The 17,170-nt window shown below is 34.8% G+C and overlaps 1 protein-coding gene across 4 annotated transcripts; it reads left to right on the forward strand.

Moving 5' to 3' along the window:
- The first annotated feature begins 885 nt into the window (after positions 1-885).
- LOC112005652 (ubiquitin carboxyl-terminal hydrolase 9) lies at positions 886-11,632 on the forward strand. 4 transcript variants are annotated; one of them, XM_024037948.2, is made up of 14 exons: positions 886-1,242; positions 1,330-1,490; positions 2,843-3,082; positions 3,593-3,740; positions 5,513-5,572; positions 5,683-5,775; positions 6,613-7,005; positions 7,083-7,223; positions 7,783-7,953; positions 8,541-8,798; positions 8,914-9,062; positions 9,942-10,496; positions 10,617-10,887; positions 11,052-11,632. In XM_024037948.2, exons 2-14 carry the CDS (start codon positions 1,339-1,341, stop codon positions 11,211-11,213), a joined length of 2,793 nt encoding a protein of 930 aa, XP_023893716.2. In that variant the 5' UTR covers positions 886-1,242; positions 1,330-1,338; the 3' UTR covers positions 11,214-11,632. The 4 variants fall into 4 exon arrangements, with proteins under 4 accessions (XP_023893716.2, XP_023893713.2, XP_023893715.2 ...); XM_024037945.2 differs by having other exon boundaries at positions 886-1,211; XM_024037947.2 differs by having other exon boundaries at positions 886-1,208.
- Positions 11,633-17,170: the final 5,538 nt, after the last annotated feature.

Consider the following 17,170-nt stretch of genomic DNA (forward strand, 5'->3'; position numbering starts at 1 on the left):
AATCTAATTGGATTTGGACTCTTCAATTTTTACACTCAATAATTCATTTGGTACAAAAATTTAAAATTAGATAGGACACATAGCGCACAATTAGACTCTAATTAAAATTCAATTTGGATTCTAATTTGATTTTCTCTTACTTTTAGCTTTTAATATATATATATATATATATAGAATACTCCATCCAAATTGTAGGATGGACATGGGTACATGATATTATTTTATGCATAATTATAATAATTACCTTAAAAAAAAAATTCCATAAAAAAAAAAACTTAAACCAGAATTTAGAAAAAAAAAACATTTTAAATGGAAATAGTACCAATTTTACTATATCTATTTTAGCATATAAGAGCATTCGCATCAGTTCTTACAAAAATTCATGTCTATTTTAACATAAAAACATACTTTTTATTTTTTTATATATATATTTTTTACATATTCACTTTTCAAAACATCTTACATTTATCCATCTATGTTACACTATATTTCATTAAAAATATCAATTTTCTTGATTTTTTAATTGTTTCTCTTTCTTCATACACAATAGTCATCATCTACTTTCTTTTTTCATTATCGAGAGACGGAAAAAAGGATAAACAACTAAATTACACAATAGCAAACTTGTATATTTACATTACTATATACAGACTGATGTGGGTAATTTTTAGACAAAAATTACGTAAATTCTACACATTTCCCTATTACGCACGTACCTATTATAATAGTGTTACAAACACACACGTATTTGATGTACCTTGGACAAGAAGTTGTCACAAGAAAATTCAAAGAAATTGATAAATTGAGAGGAGTAAAAATGGCTCTAGACCTTCTCATCACATGCACGTTCCTTTCTTGGAGTCTTTAAAAGGAGTGGGTTGTGTTGTACCTGTACCTGTACCTGTACGTCACTCAAAAGTTAACGCAAACACAAAACATTTCATTACACATTTTTGTCATTACAATAGGTCGTTGAAAAAGACTAATATCTCTCTCTCTCTCTCTCATGGTCTCAGATCATTGCCCCTAATTTTACAACCCTGCAATCTAGGGTTTCATTCCGAAAATCCTTCAAATTTTCACAAAATTTTTTAAATTTTTTTTTGGGGAGGGGGGGGTTAGCTCTTGCTCTCTCAGCAATTGTTCTAATTTAGGGTTTGGTCAATTCCGTTGATAATTCAATATCAAACTCCTGTTTGATCCAGGTGGTGGTAATTTTTTCTTTCAAATCCGAAATTTTGGGTTTGTGTTAATTTGATTTTTTTGAATGTTGATTTGGGTTTTTGAATTTGAGATCTTTCATCTGAATCTAGATTTTTGTTGGTGTAGGGATTGAGCATGACGATTCCTGATTCGGGTTTCATGATGGAAAACGGGTCGAGTTGTTTACCGTGCCCGCCAGAGGAAGAGAATCGGGTCGTCAAGGATTTGATGAATAAATCAGAGGCTAATTTGAAAGAAGGCAATCTCTACTATGTTATTTCCAATAGGTACTCTTTATATTTTTTTCAAAAAATTTGGCAGTTTTTGTAACTACCCAATTCCAATTTTTGTGTGGCAGTGCATGTTTGATGTTTGTATTAGGAAAACTATGCTGTGATTGTCATGGGCATAATCCATATTTGTTGTTGATTTTTTTTTTCTTTTTGGTTGAGCTAGTTACCGAGAAAATTGTGCATGTTGTAGCATTTGAGTTTGGGGGGGGTGCATTGACAGAAGATGGGGTTTTATGAATCAGTAGAAGATTGATGTGTTTGGTATTTGTGTAGAGTGCTTTAATGGAAGGAGTAAGGTATAGTAAAGTTGATGTTTCTGCTAGTTTTGGGGCTACGGCTTGTTGGGGGCAGATTGTTCTTCTGGGAATTTAGTGAGAGTTTTGGAAGGGTTTAGGATTTTTTTTTTTTTTGAGGAGAGAAAGGTATAAATAGGCTTTACTATGTTTTAGGTACTTGTGTATAATGTTTTAGCGGATGAAGCTAGGTAGCAAAGGTGGTAATTTTGCTAGTTTTGGGGCTTCAGCTTGTTGGGGGGAGATTGCTCTAAAAATTTGAGTGAGAGTATTGAAGGGTTTTTGGGTTTGTTTACAAGGAGAGAAAGGTGTAATGGGGCTTTACTATGTTCTTGGTATTTTTGTGGAATGTATTAGTGGATGAAGTAAGGTAGCAAGATTGGTACTTTTGCTAGTTTTGGGGATTTAGCTTTTTGGGTACAGATTGTTCTTCTAGGAATTGAGTGAGATTATTGAAGGTTTTTGGTTTGTTTCCGAGGATAGAAAGGTATAATGGGGCTTCAAGGACATTAGGACATGGTTTTGGCGGCTTGTCTTTGACTAGGGAGCATTGTCTCATGGTTTATAATGTCACATGACATTTATGTGTAGGTGAACGATATGAATCTACGGGTTTTATTGGTTCTTATTTATTTATTTTTTATTTGGTCTTCTGTTGTTGCTTTTTTTGAATTACATTAAAATCCTAAAACATTCTAGTGGACATGTAAAATTTGTTAGGCAATGGTTACTTTTATTTTTGGGATCAAATGTGGGATGTGATTTGGGTTATTGCATGAGTACCTATACCATTGACTTAGCAATTGGTTGGTGTCAGTGTCACCAATAACACCCGCTTGGTAGTAACTGTAAGGGATGGCACAATCGGTTGGAAATCAGGCCTCATGAGGTGGAGGTCAATGGTTGGGCCCAAAATCTCACTTACCAGGGAAAAAAAGGAAAAAAATAAAAATAAAATAAAACTCTCTAACTAGCTTTTTGGATTTACTTCTTGTTATTTTAATAATAGAAGACTCATACTTGTAGTTATATCTGATCTTATCTCTACTGTAGGTGGTTTACGAGCTGGCAGAGATATGTTGGTCAAGGCACCGGTGAATATTCATCTGATTCTCAACATTTGAATGTGGGTCCTTCAAAGATGGCAGATAGACCTGGACCAATTGATAATTCTGATATAGTTCTAAACAGAAATGATTGTGAGGGCAATGATATAGAGCTTCATAGAACATTGCAGGAAGGAGTGGACTATGTTCTAGTTCCTCAAGAAGTTTGGGAAAAGCTTTTTGATTGGTAATTTTTACATACATAAATTTCAAAACTATTTCTTTCGTAAATACTTTTGCTGTTGATTCTTCCTGTAGCTTCTTCAATTCTGAAGTTAATTTTGTAATTTTAAAACATATATGATATGTTATTTGGAGGAAAAATTGTTGTAATTCTAGGAAGGAGTTACTTATATATATGTCTTCTGTATGAACCCTGCGTACATGGTTGTGCCTCCTTTGGTGCTTTTCATAAATTATTTAGTTATCAAATAAAAAAAGGAGTCATGTATAGACACATTGCATCAGTAAACACTATGGACATGTGTAGAAATGCATCACCACTTGTTGTGTTGTGTCATGTCTGTTCACACTTTTGGTCTGATATTGGTTAATTGGGATTGTGGAATTCTATCTTATGGTTGATGTCTCCTTTCAAAATGCTGGCATGAGTTGAATTATAGATCAGATTGTAGGATGTACAACAGTTGGTACACTACTTATGTTAATAATGTTTTTGATCTGATTTTCATTTTAGGTACAAAGGAGGACCAGCCTTACCGAGGAAGTTGATTTTACAGGAGGGTGTCAAACACCAACAATTTAATGTGGAGGTTTATCCAATGTGTCTTAATTTGATTGATTCAAGGGACAACAACCAAACAGTTGTGAGGTTAAGCAAAAAGGTACTATTTTTTTTTCTTCCACTTAAAAAAGATTGGATGGTATTTTTGCTATATTATACGTTCTTGTTATTATTCTACCTTTTATGCTAATGTTGTATGTTGGTTTGGTGCTATATATGAGTTGTAGGTTGCCATTTTTAATTCATTTCTACAATGCTTTTAAGTTGTTTGGAATGAAAGATGGTGCATCAACCCTAAGGGGTAGCACAATTGGCTAGTGAGTTAGTGAGTTAGGGCTGTAAATGAGCTGAGCTTTGTCGAGTATTGAATGTTCAAGCTTGGCTCGACACCAAATGTAAAATGTTCAAGCATGGCTTGAGCTCAAACCAAGCTTACAAACTATGTTTGAGCTTGACCTTGTCATACGGTCCAAAAGCTTGAGCTATGCTCGGCTCGGCTCGGCTTGATTTATTAGTTAAGTTGAGCTTGAGCTCAATATCAAGCTCAAACTCAAGCTCAATATCAAGTTTTTGAGCTTGAAATCCAATGCAATTACATTATCAAGCTCATTTAAGTATACTATCAAATTTGTTTAGTCATGTGGTCTCAACTTTCAATTAATTAAAGCATTAGTAAGATATGAATTTATTTTTCAAGTCCATATCAAGCTTATTACCAAGCTCATAAACCAGCCTAAGCTTGGCTTTTTTTTATTGAGCTCTATTGTTCTTGAGCCTGTTCATGAACAATTCTTTTTGCTTGGGCTTGGCTTGTTTATTAAACAAGCCTAAATAAACAAGCCTAAAATTATTGCTCAAACTTAACTCGTTTATAAACAAACAAACATGAATGAGCTTTTTATCCAGCCAAACCTGATATGTTTATGAACAACTTGGTTCCTTTATATCCTTACTAGTGACCGCACCCATGAAGTGGGGTCACTAGTTCGGACATCCCATTCCCCCCACGTTGGGGCCAAAACTTGTTTATAAAAAAAAGGACGGTGTTTCTGCCTCAATGTAACACTTTGATGGCCTTCTACTTTTTTTAAAATAATAATTTAAAATATTCTTAATTTTGTCCAAGCTTAAGAACACATTACGTTTAGTGGTTTCTTCCTTAGATATTTTTAGTGTTTTACTGGTTTTGTATATGTGGGTTGTGACTCTGTTGTCAGTGCAAATGCTGTAAAGCTTTTCTTTTGCACTTAATCATGTGTTGACCTTTTATTTGAAATTGATTGCTTATTTAAATTAGTTCAAGATGGATTTAAATTTTGAGGTCAAGATTTGGTTATGAGTAATATTGGAAAGCATTTTTGCCTGTGACATTGTTTACTTTCTTGGTGTCCCCTTTGCCTCTCCCCCCACATTACATTATATAAATATTAATTTAAGTTGATTTATTTGTTAAGTTCTGTGAGGGGTTCTGTGACCTAGTAATTCTTGAGATTGTATCACCATAGGCCTTGGACAGTTTCTTCTAGTGAGCTATCATTGTATGCCTTCTTGGTTATATAGGAAATGTGGTAGAAAATGGAAGTTTCCTACATAACATTTTGCTCAAATATGTGTTTTCTTCAATTATGCTGTTAACATGAGCCTTTTTGTTTGTCTGTTATGGCAAATTTGAGACTCTGATGGACCTTCTAGAATTTATAACTGAAGGGGTGTTTATTGGTTCATGGACACACCTTTGGTTTATGGGATCCTTTTGCGTATTCTATTCTTTGAGTTATGTCCATTTATGGCTGTTATGGTCAATGGAGCCTTGGCATGATGTCATTGTCTAGCGATTAACTGTGCAAGTTTTGCCTCATTTATTTGTTTCAGGCTTCAATACAGGAGCTTTATGAAAGGGTGTGTGCACTTAAAGGAATAGGGCAAGAAAAGGTGCTCCTGTTTTTTGGTTTTTATCATTTGGGTATGGGTTTTCTTTTTCTTAGAGGTAATGTAAACTTAAATTCTCTGTCATTTTCCTTTGGTTATTGCTTATTTAACAGGCTCGTCTGTGGGATTACTTCAATAAGCAAAAACACGCATTAAACAGTTCAAACCAAACTCTGGAGGAACTGAACTTGCAGATGGATCAAGAAGTGAGTACTCTAGTAATATATCATCTTATGGACAATGGGCCCTAAATAAAAGCATTATCCCTCTCTCTCTGCTTGGTGGTGTGAAATTTCACAGGATATTTTTGTAATAATATTATTTTTGTACTAGGTTTGTTTTTTTCTAATAAAATTTTTCGTTACTTGTCAAAAACAAAAAAAAATTTAATATATTCGGCAGCTTGGCTGCTAATGATTAGTTGTGTTGACTCTTATGCTAGTTTTTTGGCATGTGTTGTCTTCAATTGCTTAATAAGTGGGACATTGCACAAATTTTTGTGACAATTAGGCAAGTTGTTTACTGTCATGTTTTGTTCTGAACTTTAGTTGCATAGGAAGTGTAAACATTGCATGAGGTTAAGAAACATTTTTTTTAGTAGTTTTTATTTATTTATAAGTTACTCACCCAATAGGTCGTGAACCCACAACTTTTCCCTCCACCATCTTCTTATTTGGGAAAGCTATTCTATTTGAGCTAGAGCGCATTAGGGAAATAATATAAAGTAGTTAGACAAAGTTAAATGGATATATCCACAAGAGGAAAGGAAAGAGATGAATGTGATTCTGTGAAGAAGTGCAGTCAAATTCTTGGAAATGGTAATCTTTTTATTATTGATGATATCACATTATTCTAGTAGAAATGTGCTGTCCTATTGTTAAAAGCATGCACATTATCTCTTGGGCATGTAAGTTTCATATGTTTGTATTTCCTCATCGCTAGGTGTTTCATTCTTTATTTATGAAGATCTCCAATTATTTTGTTTTTGGTGTTTGGTTTTGATTAAACCGTAGATGCATTGTTGATGCATCCTTTTTCCACAGATCCTTCTGGAGGTGCAAGATGGACATTATGCTTCTCGATTTAGCATGGATTCTACAGGAAATGAGTTGGCTTTGGTACCCCTAGTAGAACCTTCAAGGTCACCTGTGACGATTGCAGGGGGGCCGACCATGTCGAATGGGCACTCAACCAGTTATGGTGTTAATTTGTACAAGGGAAGTGCTGTGAACTCAACATCCAGTGATATAGATGATAGATATGATAATAATGTGAGAAAAGGAGAGAGGGGAGGATTGGCAGGATTGCAGAATCTGGGAAATACTTGCTTTATGAATAGTGCCCTTCAGTGTTTAGTCCACACGCCTCCTCTTGTTGAGTACTTCTTGCAAGATTACTCTGAGGAGATCAACACAGAAAATCCACTAGGAATGCATGTAGGTCATTTATTCCTATCTATTTTTTACCATCTTCTTGTTTCCAATGGATTTATATAACTTGTCTTGCTCTGCAGGGTGAGCTTGCACTTGCATTTGGTGAGTTATTGAGAAAATTGTGGTCCTCAGGGCGAACTACAATTGCTCCGCGTGCATTTAAGGGGAAACTTGCTCGATTTGCTCCGCAATTTAGTGGTTATAATCAACATGATTCTCAAGTTAGTTCTGCGAAATTTCTATTTACTTTACCTTTCTACAATGTCTGTACATTGATTTATCCATGTGATACTGCTGTCTCTTCATGACTGTGTAATTCATTGAAAAGAAAGTAATGACCAATCTGAGGAAAAATCTTAGAACAATGCAATAAAGAATATTCACATAGCTTCTAAAATTTTCTTCTGATCAGGTACTGCTCTTAAATCTAGGTCTTATAATTATTCAGTGAAGAGCTCATTCTATGTACAATCTTCTTTATTCTTTCAATCTGATGAATGTGATTCTTTCTAATGATATTCTGCTTATCTCTATCTGATATTTATCAAGGATGTCATTGCATTAGCAATCATATGTTGTCTTTTATGACAGCATAGATGTTAGGACCTGACCCATTGTATCTTGGTTCTTTAGTGTTTTTACTTTTTGTTTATTGTTGACTGCCTGTCACATTGGATGTTAAGAAGCCATTTGGAGTTCCTGTTGCTTAATTTTTGGTTATAGTTCATATCTTCCATAACCTTCATGTTTGCTCCAAATAACAAGATTTATTCTCTGTAGGAACTTCTTGCCTTCTTACTAGATGGGCTACATGAAGACTTGAATCGTGTTAAAAGAAAGCCTTACATTGAAACTAAGGATTCGGATGGTCGACCTGATGAGGAAGTTGCGGATGAGTGTTGGAAATATCACAAGGCCCGGAATGATTCTGTAATTGTGGATGTTTGCCAAGTAAGAATTTCTTTCTGATTCTGATGTGTGCTTCTTGTTTCAAAGAAATTTTTGTATATTTTGGTTACTATGTGATTTTCTTGAGATAATTTAGATTTTTAAAATCACAGAGATGTGGTAATTAGAACCTTGTTGAAGCAGCCAGGCCCAGTGTGAACCACCACGTCTAAACATTGTGCTTATCTTTGCTATTAAACGTGGCCTAGATATAAGTACTGAAAGATATTCTTATTAAAATTATTATTGAGTATGTTGGGTGTTCTTATTTTATTATTTTTATGAGTAAATAACCTTGGTTTGAATAATCAATGGAAAATTTATCTATACAGGAAGCAACTCTGGCTTTAAGTGTTTTGCTCAGCTTTTCATTGTACTGGACATTAGTTATATTGTGTCTTATATGATTTGTTATATTGCTTGTTTACTTTGTTCTTCTAATTGACTTTAATAGAACAAAGCTTAAAAGTTTTAATTTTTTATAGCATAGTGCAACCTTAGGACACAGGTTTTATTTTTGCCTAGGCACTCTATTTTAGAGACTGTAAAGTAATGCCTAACAATCTGAGTATGGTGATAAAATTTCACAGGGTCAATACAAGTCAACGCTGGTTTGCCCAGTCTGCGGCAAAATCTCAATTACTTTTGACCCCTTTATGTATCTATCATTGCCACTACCTTCAACTGTCATGCGGACAATGACAGTAACCATGATATATGGTGATGGAAGTGTTCTTCCGATGCCTTACACTGTGACTGTGCCTAAACATGGTTGCTGTAAAGATCTTAGCCAGGCATTGGGTATTCAATGCTGCTTGAGGGGTGATGAAAGTCTTCTACTTGCAGAGGTAAACATGTGTTTTGCTTATTCTGATTATTATTTACAAAAGGGAGGGGGGGGTGGTTTGCATTTTCACCTATGATATAATTCTTGTGACTGATGGATGATTTTGATTTTTCCAGGTTTATGAACATCGGATCCATCGGTATTTGGGGACCCCTTTGGAACCATTGGCTTCAATAAAGGATGATGAGCATATTGTGGCCTACCGACTTCCCAAAAAGGGGACAGGACAAATAAAACTAGAAATTATTCATCAAGTGCAGGAGAAGTAAGCTTGCTTCCTTTAATCTCTGGCCATTCAGTTTTCCATCTGGTAATTGTGCGTTATTTGACTTTTGTGATCGGCACATGATTTGTGTGAGGACCCAGCACCAGAGATTTTTTTGTTTCACTTATAGAATGAGGCCCCATTTGAAGGAAGACAAAATTTATTTAAAATTTATTGTTGACAAGGATGACGCATGGGTGTAATATTGTTTTTAAATTGATCTGTATGAATTATCATTAGTTTCTCCAGTCATTTCTTTGTTGCCATTATGATCAGGTATATAAGGACTTCAATTCTTGCACTAGCTTTATGCATATTTTCATACTTGATATCTTCGAAATGACCCTGGTGCATTTGTTTTAATTGGTGGCTACACACATGGGTATAATATTATTTTACAATTGATCTGTATGAATGATCATTAGTTTCTCCAGTTATTTCTCTGTTGCCATTCTGATCAGGTATATAAGGACTTCAATTCTTGCACTAGCTTTATGCATATTTTCTTACTTGATATCTTCAAAATGACCCTGTTGCATTTGTTTTAATTGGTGGCTACATCTTATGATGATGTATGGGAATGTTAGTAACCTTTTTTCTTTAAAGTTAGGCATTTGCTATGCATATGGTGAAACTCAATTTTGATAAACAAGTTTTGTGCTTTTGTATGTGACTTGTACCACACAATCTCTGCTCTAGTTAACCAATGTGTGTTTTTAGAGGGAGAGAGAGGAGCTGCCTTGTCTGTAGAGGACTAATCGCCTCTTTAGAGGACTAATTCTCTAGTTGTTGAATCATGTTTTGATTGAGCTTTTCTTTCTTGATTCCCTATAATTTTTTGGATCAACTTTTCTAATCAAAAGCCTATTGGCTGTGCAGATGTACACCGGACAATCTAAAGGGTGGTGGTAGGAAGCTTTTTGGAACACCTCTGGTGACTTATTTGGGAGAAGATGCTCTAAATGGAGCTGATATTAGTACAGTTGTTTCTAAAATGCTATTTCCTTTGAGAAGAACAAATTCTTCTTTGACAAAGCCTCATAGCAGTAAGGAAAATGGATTTGTTTCAGAAGCTATTGATGAACCATCAGACAGCTTCCATGCTCATTCTGGACCAGGAGACCAATCAATGAACAACTCGGAACTAGAGGAAACATCCAGCCAGGAGTTATCCTTCCAGCTCTTTTTAACTGATGGAAGTTGTTTGAGCTTCAAGCCAATTGAAAAGGATTATCTCACAAAATCCAATCCACTTGTTAAGGTTTTTCTTGACTGGAGTGACAAAGAACATGAAATATATGATTCCAACTACCTCAAGGATCTCCCTGAGGTTCACAAGTTCAGTGCAAAGAAAACCCGGCAGGAAGCCATCTCTTTGTTTTCATGCTTGGAGGCATTTTTGACAGAAGAACCTCTAGGGCCTGATGACATGTGGTATAGTACTTTTTGGTCCTTTAAATGGCTTTTTGACCAGATTATTAGGAAAGTTTTCTCTATCCACTTCATATTTGGCATTATTCATGCCTTATCTTATATTTTAAATTTTAAATGCAGGTATTGCCCAAGGTGCAAGGAACATAGACAAGCGACCAAAAAACTTGATTTGTGGACATTGCCAGATATTCTTGTTGTTCACTTGAAACGATTCTCATACAGCAGATACCTGAAGAACAAACTTGACACTTTTGTGAATTTTCCCGTTCGCAGTCTCGATTTGAGCAAATATGTGAAAAGCAAGGATGGGCAATCTCAGGTGTATGATCTATATGCCATCAGCAACCATTATGGTGGTCTTGGTGGTGGGCACTACACTGCATATGCCAAGGTAAAGGAAATAGATAAAAATCAGATTGTGTTGATATGTTGAATCATAAGTGGGGAGATAGTGAGATACAATAGGACATGTCATCTCTGATTTTGCTCGTATATTGAATATTTTGAGACTGGTTTCTTTAAAGATCTTATGCCTTGACTTTGCCAATTATGCAGTTGATCGATGAGAACAGATGGTATGATTTTGATGATAGTCGTGTTTCTCCGGTTGGTGAAAGTGATATCAAGACTTCTGCTGCTTATTTATTATTCTATCAAAGAGTTAAAGGCGAACCAAGGGCAGGAGCAGGAGAGACATCAGAAGTTCGCATGGGTTGAAGGTTATGATCGGGTTCATTCTGTTGTTTCATGGCTTTTGAGCTTCCTTTCACAAGGTGTAGCTGATTTTGTTGAGGCATTTTAAGTCGACAGAATTATGATTTTTGCTTAGCCCAGCATAAACCTGGGATGCAACCGGCTTTAAGATACAGATCGCTGCTGAGTTTGGCATGGACATAACCAAAATTTGAGGGCGTGGTTTTAGAACCTAGCTGGTGGTTGTAGGGATAGTTCCATTTATTAATATTTTTTATATAGAAAATTTGGCTGGCTATTATGCAGCCTATAGCCATGTGGGTTATGCAGGGGGCCTGTAGTCAATTCTTGTCATCCCCTTTTGTTTTCCTAAATGTTCTTATATTTGATCTCAGCAACTATGGTATTATTCTAAAGAAAATCATTGTCATTATTCTCGTTCAGTAAGTATGGAGTAAATGTTATCAAAAAAAGTATGGAGTTGATCTTGTAAACACATGATCCAAGAAGGGGGAAATACATAAATATATAGACATATATATAGAAACATAAGCTCATATCAACAAAAGATAAATGACATAATCAAGATATATTATTAAAGAGTAATGCTAGAGATATAAACTATTTTATAAAAAATTTTACAAACTGCTGACGTGGTGAACGATTATTGGTAAATGAAAAAGTGATATTGATTGTAGGCCTAAATGAAAATCAACAAGAGATTTGCCCCCATCAATATTTTGTAAAAATGTTGTAAAATAATTTGTGTCTGTAGTATTATTCATAATTAAAACCAAATGACCAGTATCAAGACAAATCATGCAAATTAAGAATGACCAAAACATTAAAAGATACTATACTATGATGACCAAGCATCAAAAAGTATGCAAGCATGCAACAAAGATGTTGTGACATAAAAAGGGAAACTTTAAGATTGAAATGTCACCCGTTAAGCAAAAAGTCCAACCTTTCATGACAAAAATGCAAACATATAGCTTAGTACATTTATTTCTATGCAAAGGTTAACTTTTTCATGTAAAAGTGAGCTTTAGTTCCAAGATGCAAATTTCAAGAGATGACATAAATGTAAGCATCAAAGAAACAAGCTTTATTTAAAAGATGCAACTTTTATAAACATATAAGAGATAAGACTAAAAAATGTGCAACCTTTGATGAAAATAAGAAAAACTAAGACGTGAAGGATGCAATCTTTACACTAAAAATTCAAACTTTCAAGTAGATGAACAAACTTTCTATGCCAAATTGCAAAAAAGGATGCAACTTTAATCTCAAAGATGGAAGCTTTGATACAAAGAAAGAGACTTTCCTATGCAAAAATGCTATATCTCATATTCCATGATAAGAGAATGAAGCTTTAACATTAACACTACATTTTAAATGAATAGGCTTAAGCTTTATACTAAGGATTAAGCCTTAGGATGAAAAATGTAGTATTGATGTTCAAGAAATGATAACTAGGATTGAAAGCTAGAAGCTTTCACGCAAGAAACAAACTTTGATGATAAAAATTGAAGCTTTTAAACCCAATTACCATTTTGACATAAAGCTTCAAACTTTAAACATGGTAATGACATGGTAAAGCATTTAAACATAGGACATGCATTCAACTATTCAAAATAGAGACAAACATGAACATGGCATGTGATGAGCAAAATAAATATCATGGATATAAAATATTAGACTAACCAGCATAAAATAAAATAAAAATCAAAGCTTAACATCAATAAACAAGGAAAGATGAAACTTTTAAGCTAAAGAATATGGAAGCATCATTGTTCAAACATACAACATGTTAAACAAACAAAGCAAAGGAATGATAAATATTAAAAAGGCTTTGGAAGTCCATGGATCAAAGTACAAAAACCTATTATCTTACCTCTTATTAGTGGGGCTCTATAGCCCCTTTCTCAGCGTCAAAATAGGCCAGGGTTTGTCTATTTCGTGTTGTTCGTATGTAGAATGGGAGGGGAGGGCTGAGCTTTTAATTTGAACAATTTGGACCACCTGTGCAACCTAAGGCCATGTAAGTATGTACTGTGCACAACAGCTCTAGCCCTTCTCAGTTTTACTTATTTTGGGGTACTAACTTTGCACACTGATTTGAAGGCCTTGCCAAATTCTAATTTGGATGATCTTGGCTTCCACAAAAATATTTTGCGGTGCAATTTCTATAGGCTCCGGCCTTGAGTCATTTGGAGCACCGTGCTAAAAGTTATTACCCTCCAAAGTTGGCTGTCCACAATGATTTCCATGACTTTGGTCAATCTTCTCGACTTGATATCTCTCAATCCGCACGTCTTTTTGTCGAGTTGTTTGTTTCGGAACGTTGAGAAATACTTCTTGTCTAGGAAAGCATGTGCTTTTTGGGTCCAATTTCCCTGTGTAATTAAGAGTCTGAGTGCAAAGTTAGTACCAAAATGCAATTTTTATGGGTTTTCTTAATTTTGGCCTATTTTCCAGTCAAATCTTTTTGGACTTCCCAACCTATGTTTTAATCAAATGAGGTGTAATTGGAAAGATTATGAGACATTTTTTAAAAATTCTTTCTTTTTTTCTCCAACCTTCAAATTGAGTAAGCTTGATGCTTTAGAAAAAGCGGTAAAAATCAAGGTTTTATGAAATAATAAAAGTAAGGTTTTAGGTTTTTCAATAAATTCATTTTATTACAAAATAATTTTAGCAAATCAAGCTCACTAAATTGAAATTCATCAAAATATATTTCCAACTACACCTCGTTTGAGCAAATTTGAGGTCCTTTGATTATAATTTGATAAAATCAAGATATAATTAAATTTAATGACACGTCGCCAAAATTGATCAGCAAACATTTCTTTTTTTTTTTTTCATTTTTTCGCAATATATTGCTTGTTTTAAATCCAAGCTAGGCCTGTGAACTGTGAAACTGAAATGAATTAAATTATCTACAACATAAACTAGAAATTATACCGATCCAATAGTTAGATAATTTTTAGTCAAAATAGGGATCAAATATGGGCTAATCACAATTAAACTTAATCAAACTTTTAATTTGATTTAGTTTAATTGTGGGTCAACTCGGTCAAAAATGGGTCAACAAGGGTAATTTGGTTATTTTGACTTTAAACATGGAAAACAAGATAGTCTACCATCCAACTAGAATAAATTCCAATATTTTAAGCTTTCCCTTAATCCATTATTAAAATAATGATTTTTATAATTTTTAGAAAAAGATGGGATTTTGGTATGCAAAACAGGGAGGACAAAGTACAGACAATATTAATAGAAGAAATTTTGCTATGGTTGATAACTTAATAGTTAATATGGTTAGCACTGACACTAGTTATGTACATAAAAACACGTAGTTATATTATTGTAAGGGCTAAAGGTAGAAATTTATCATAAACTTTGAGCTATTTATACTTCACAGTCCAAATTATGAAAGCTTATAATCATCATCCTAATTATAACTAACAACCTTAAAATTGCACACACAATATGATTTCCTGTTAAAATATAAATTACATCATTTAATTTTTTCTAAAATTAAATCTAATCTTATATCTTCAATTTGCTTTAACTTTCAATTATTTTTTTAGAATTTTAAAAAAAAAATCTGTAAAAAAAAAAAAAAAAAAAAAAAATGTTAATGTGAGGGAATGACGTCGACGTCCCCCTCAAAAAAAAAAATTTTTACAGATTTTTTTTTCTTTTAATTCTGGAAAAAAAAAAAAAAAAACTGAAAGTTAACGGCAGCCTTAACTGGGGTTTAACGGAATCCTGCATTGACAAAAATTGAAAGTTAGAGGACTGAATTGACAAAACTGAAAGTTAGAGGACTGAAATGAAAAAGAGTGAAAGTTAGAGGGTCAGTTTTGTATTTTTGCCTATATTATATATAAGCACTTATAGTATATAATATTATTATTAGTATATTATCCCTTAAATATATTATTATTAGTATATATTAAATTTCAGCTGATTTCAAAAAAATTTATTAAATAATAATATATTTTAAATATATATTAATATAGTGGGGTGGGCGGTCGAGTTTGGCGGTTTGTAATTTTATGACCCACACCAACCTGACCCGCTATTAAAAAAAAAAATTTGTGACCCAACCCAACCACCAAGTCTTAAAAACCGACCCAACCCGGCAGGTCGGGTTGGGTTGGGTTGAGTTTAACGGGTTGGTAGGTTTTCTGCACACTCCTGCTTCATCCTTGGATGGGAAAGAATTTTTTTTCCCGCACCCCGGGTGAGGCAAGGAGTATTTAGGCTACCCCTCTGTGCACATATAATATTATATTTACAAAAAGGCCCCTATTATATTAAGACATTTTGTTTTTATTGTAATATTTTCTTGTTAAATACTTTGGATTATATTATTGAGTCCTAGGTAAAAATTAGTTTGATTTGATGAAATGTATTTAATTGCAATTTCAAATATATATATATATATATACTAAACTATCACAACGCTTTGCACGTGAGATTAGGCTCTTGGGAGGAACAATCTTTCCCCATCAGGTATTGTTCCTTTGGGAATAGGCCGAGGAGCCGATGCCACCTCAGAATTTGTTCATCACATGGGGAGAGACGCCTCCCACCCTTGCCTTATAAGAACTTGGCTCTAAGGAATGGTGTACCATAGTGTGTGTGGGTGTACCATGGTACACTTTTCCTTAGGCCAAGTGCTTATATGGCAAGGGTGGGAGGCGATCTATCCTCTTGATGTGGGAATTGACAAATTCGTGAAGGGTGTACGCATACGTGCTGTGTGACTGTGAGCAAGTCTCAAAAACTAACACGCATGTACTATGCACTCCTTCGCTTAGGCTCGACACTATAAAGGCAGAAGGGGAAGATGGGGTTTCCCTTAAACCCCAAAAGGCGCCTTTTTGTGGAGGAACGAATCTTTCCCCAATCAGGTATTGTTTGCTTTGGGAATAGGTTGAGGAGCGATGCCACCCTTACAGAATTTGTTCTAATCCCACATCGGAAGAGACGCCTCTCACCTTGCCTTATAAGCACTTGGCTAAGGAAAGGTGTACCATAGTGTGTGTGGGTGTACCATAGTGTGTGTGGGTGTACATGGTACACCCTTCCTTAGGCCAAGGGGTTATAAGATAAGGAGTGGGATGACGTCTCTCTCCATGTGGGATTGAACAAATTGTGAGGAGGCATCGTCCTCGTCATTCCCAAAGAAAATACTTGATTGGGGGAAGGTGGAAGACTCCTTCGCTTAGGCTCAACGCATAAAGGCAGAAGGGGAAGGTGGGGTTTCCCCTTAACCCCAAAATGCGCCTTTTTGTGGGAGGAAGAATTTTCTCCAATCAGGTATTTTGTTTTAGGAATGGGTTGAGGAGCCATGACCCTCACGAATTTGTTCAATCCCACATTGAGGAGAGACGCCTCTCACCTTCCTTATAATCACTTGGCCTAAGAAGGTGTACATAGTGCATGTGGTGTGAGCAAGTCTCAAAAACTGCGCACACATGCACTATGCATTTCTTGCTTAGGCTATTGCTATAAAGGCAGAAGGGGAGTGGAGGTTTCCCCAAAAGGCCTTTTTGTGGAGAGAACGAATCTTTCCTCAGTCAGTATTGTTCGCTTTGGGAATGAGCCAAGGAGCCGATACTCACCCTCACGAATTTTTCAATCCCACATCAGGAGAGACGCCTCACACCTTCCTTATAAGACTTGGTCTAAGAAAGGTGTACCATAGTGTTGTGATCAACAAAAGATAGGGGTATTTTAGAGAGTTTAAGAATTTGTGTAAGGATATTTTAGTACGCAAAATGATGAAACGTTTCATTGAAACGTTTATCATTTTGTGTACTAAAATAACCCAAACAAAAATTCTATTATTAATAGTGTGATATATATACACTATTATATCTTTATTATATATATATATATATATATAAAGATTGTAACAGGTGTAGGGCGTGGTGGGAATGAGTCACCATGATCTAGCCTTG

The sequence above is a fragment of the Quercus suber genome, unplaced genomic scaffold (genome assembly GCF_002906115.3).
Source record: "Quercus suber isolate HL8 unplaced genomic scaffold, Cork oak 2.0 scaffold_25, whole genome shotgun sequence".
Classification (NCBI taxonomy): Eukaryota; Viridiplantae; Streptophyta; class Magnoliopsida; order Fagales; family Fagaceae; genus Quercus; species Quercus suber.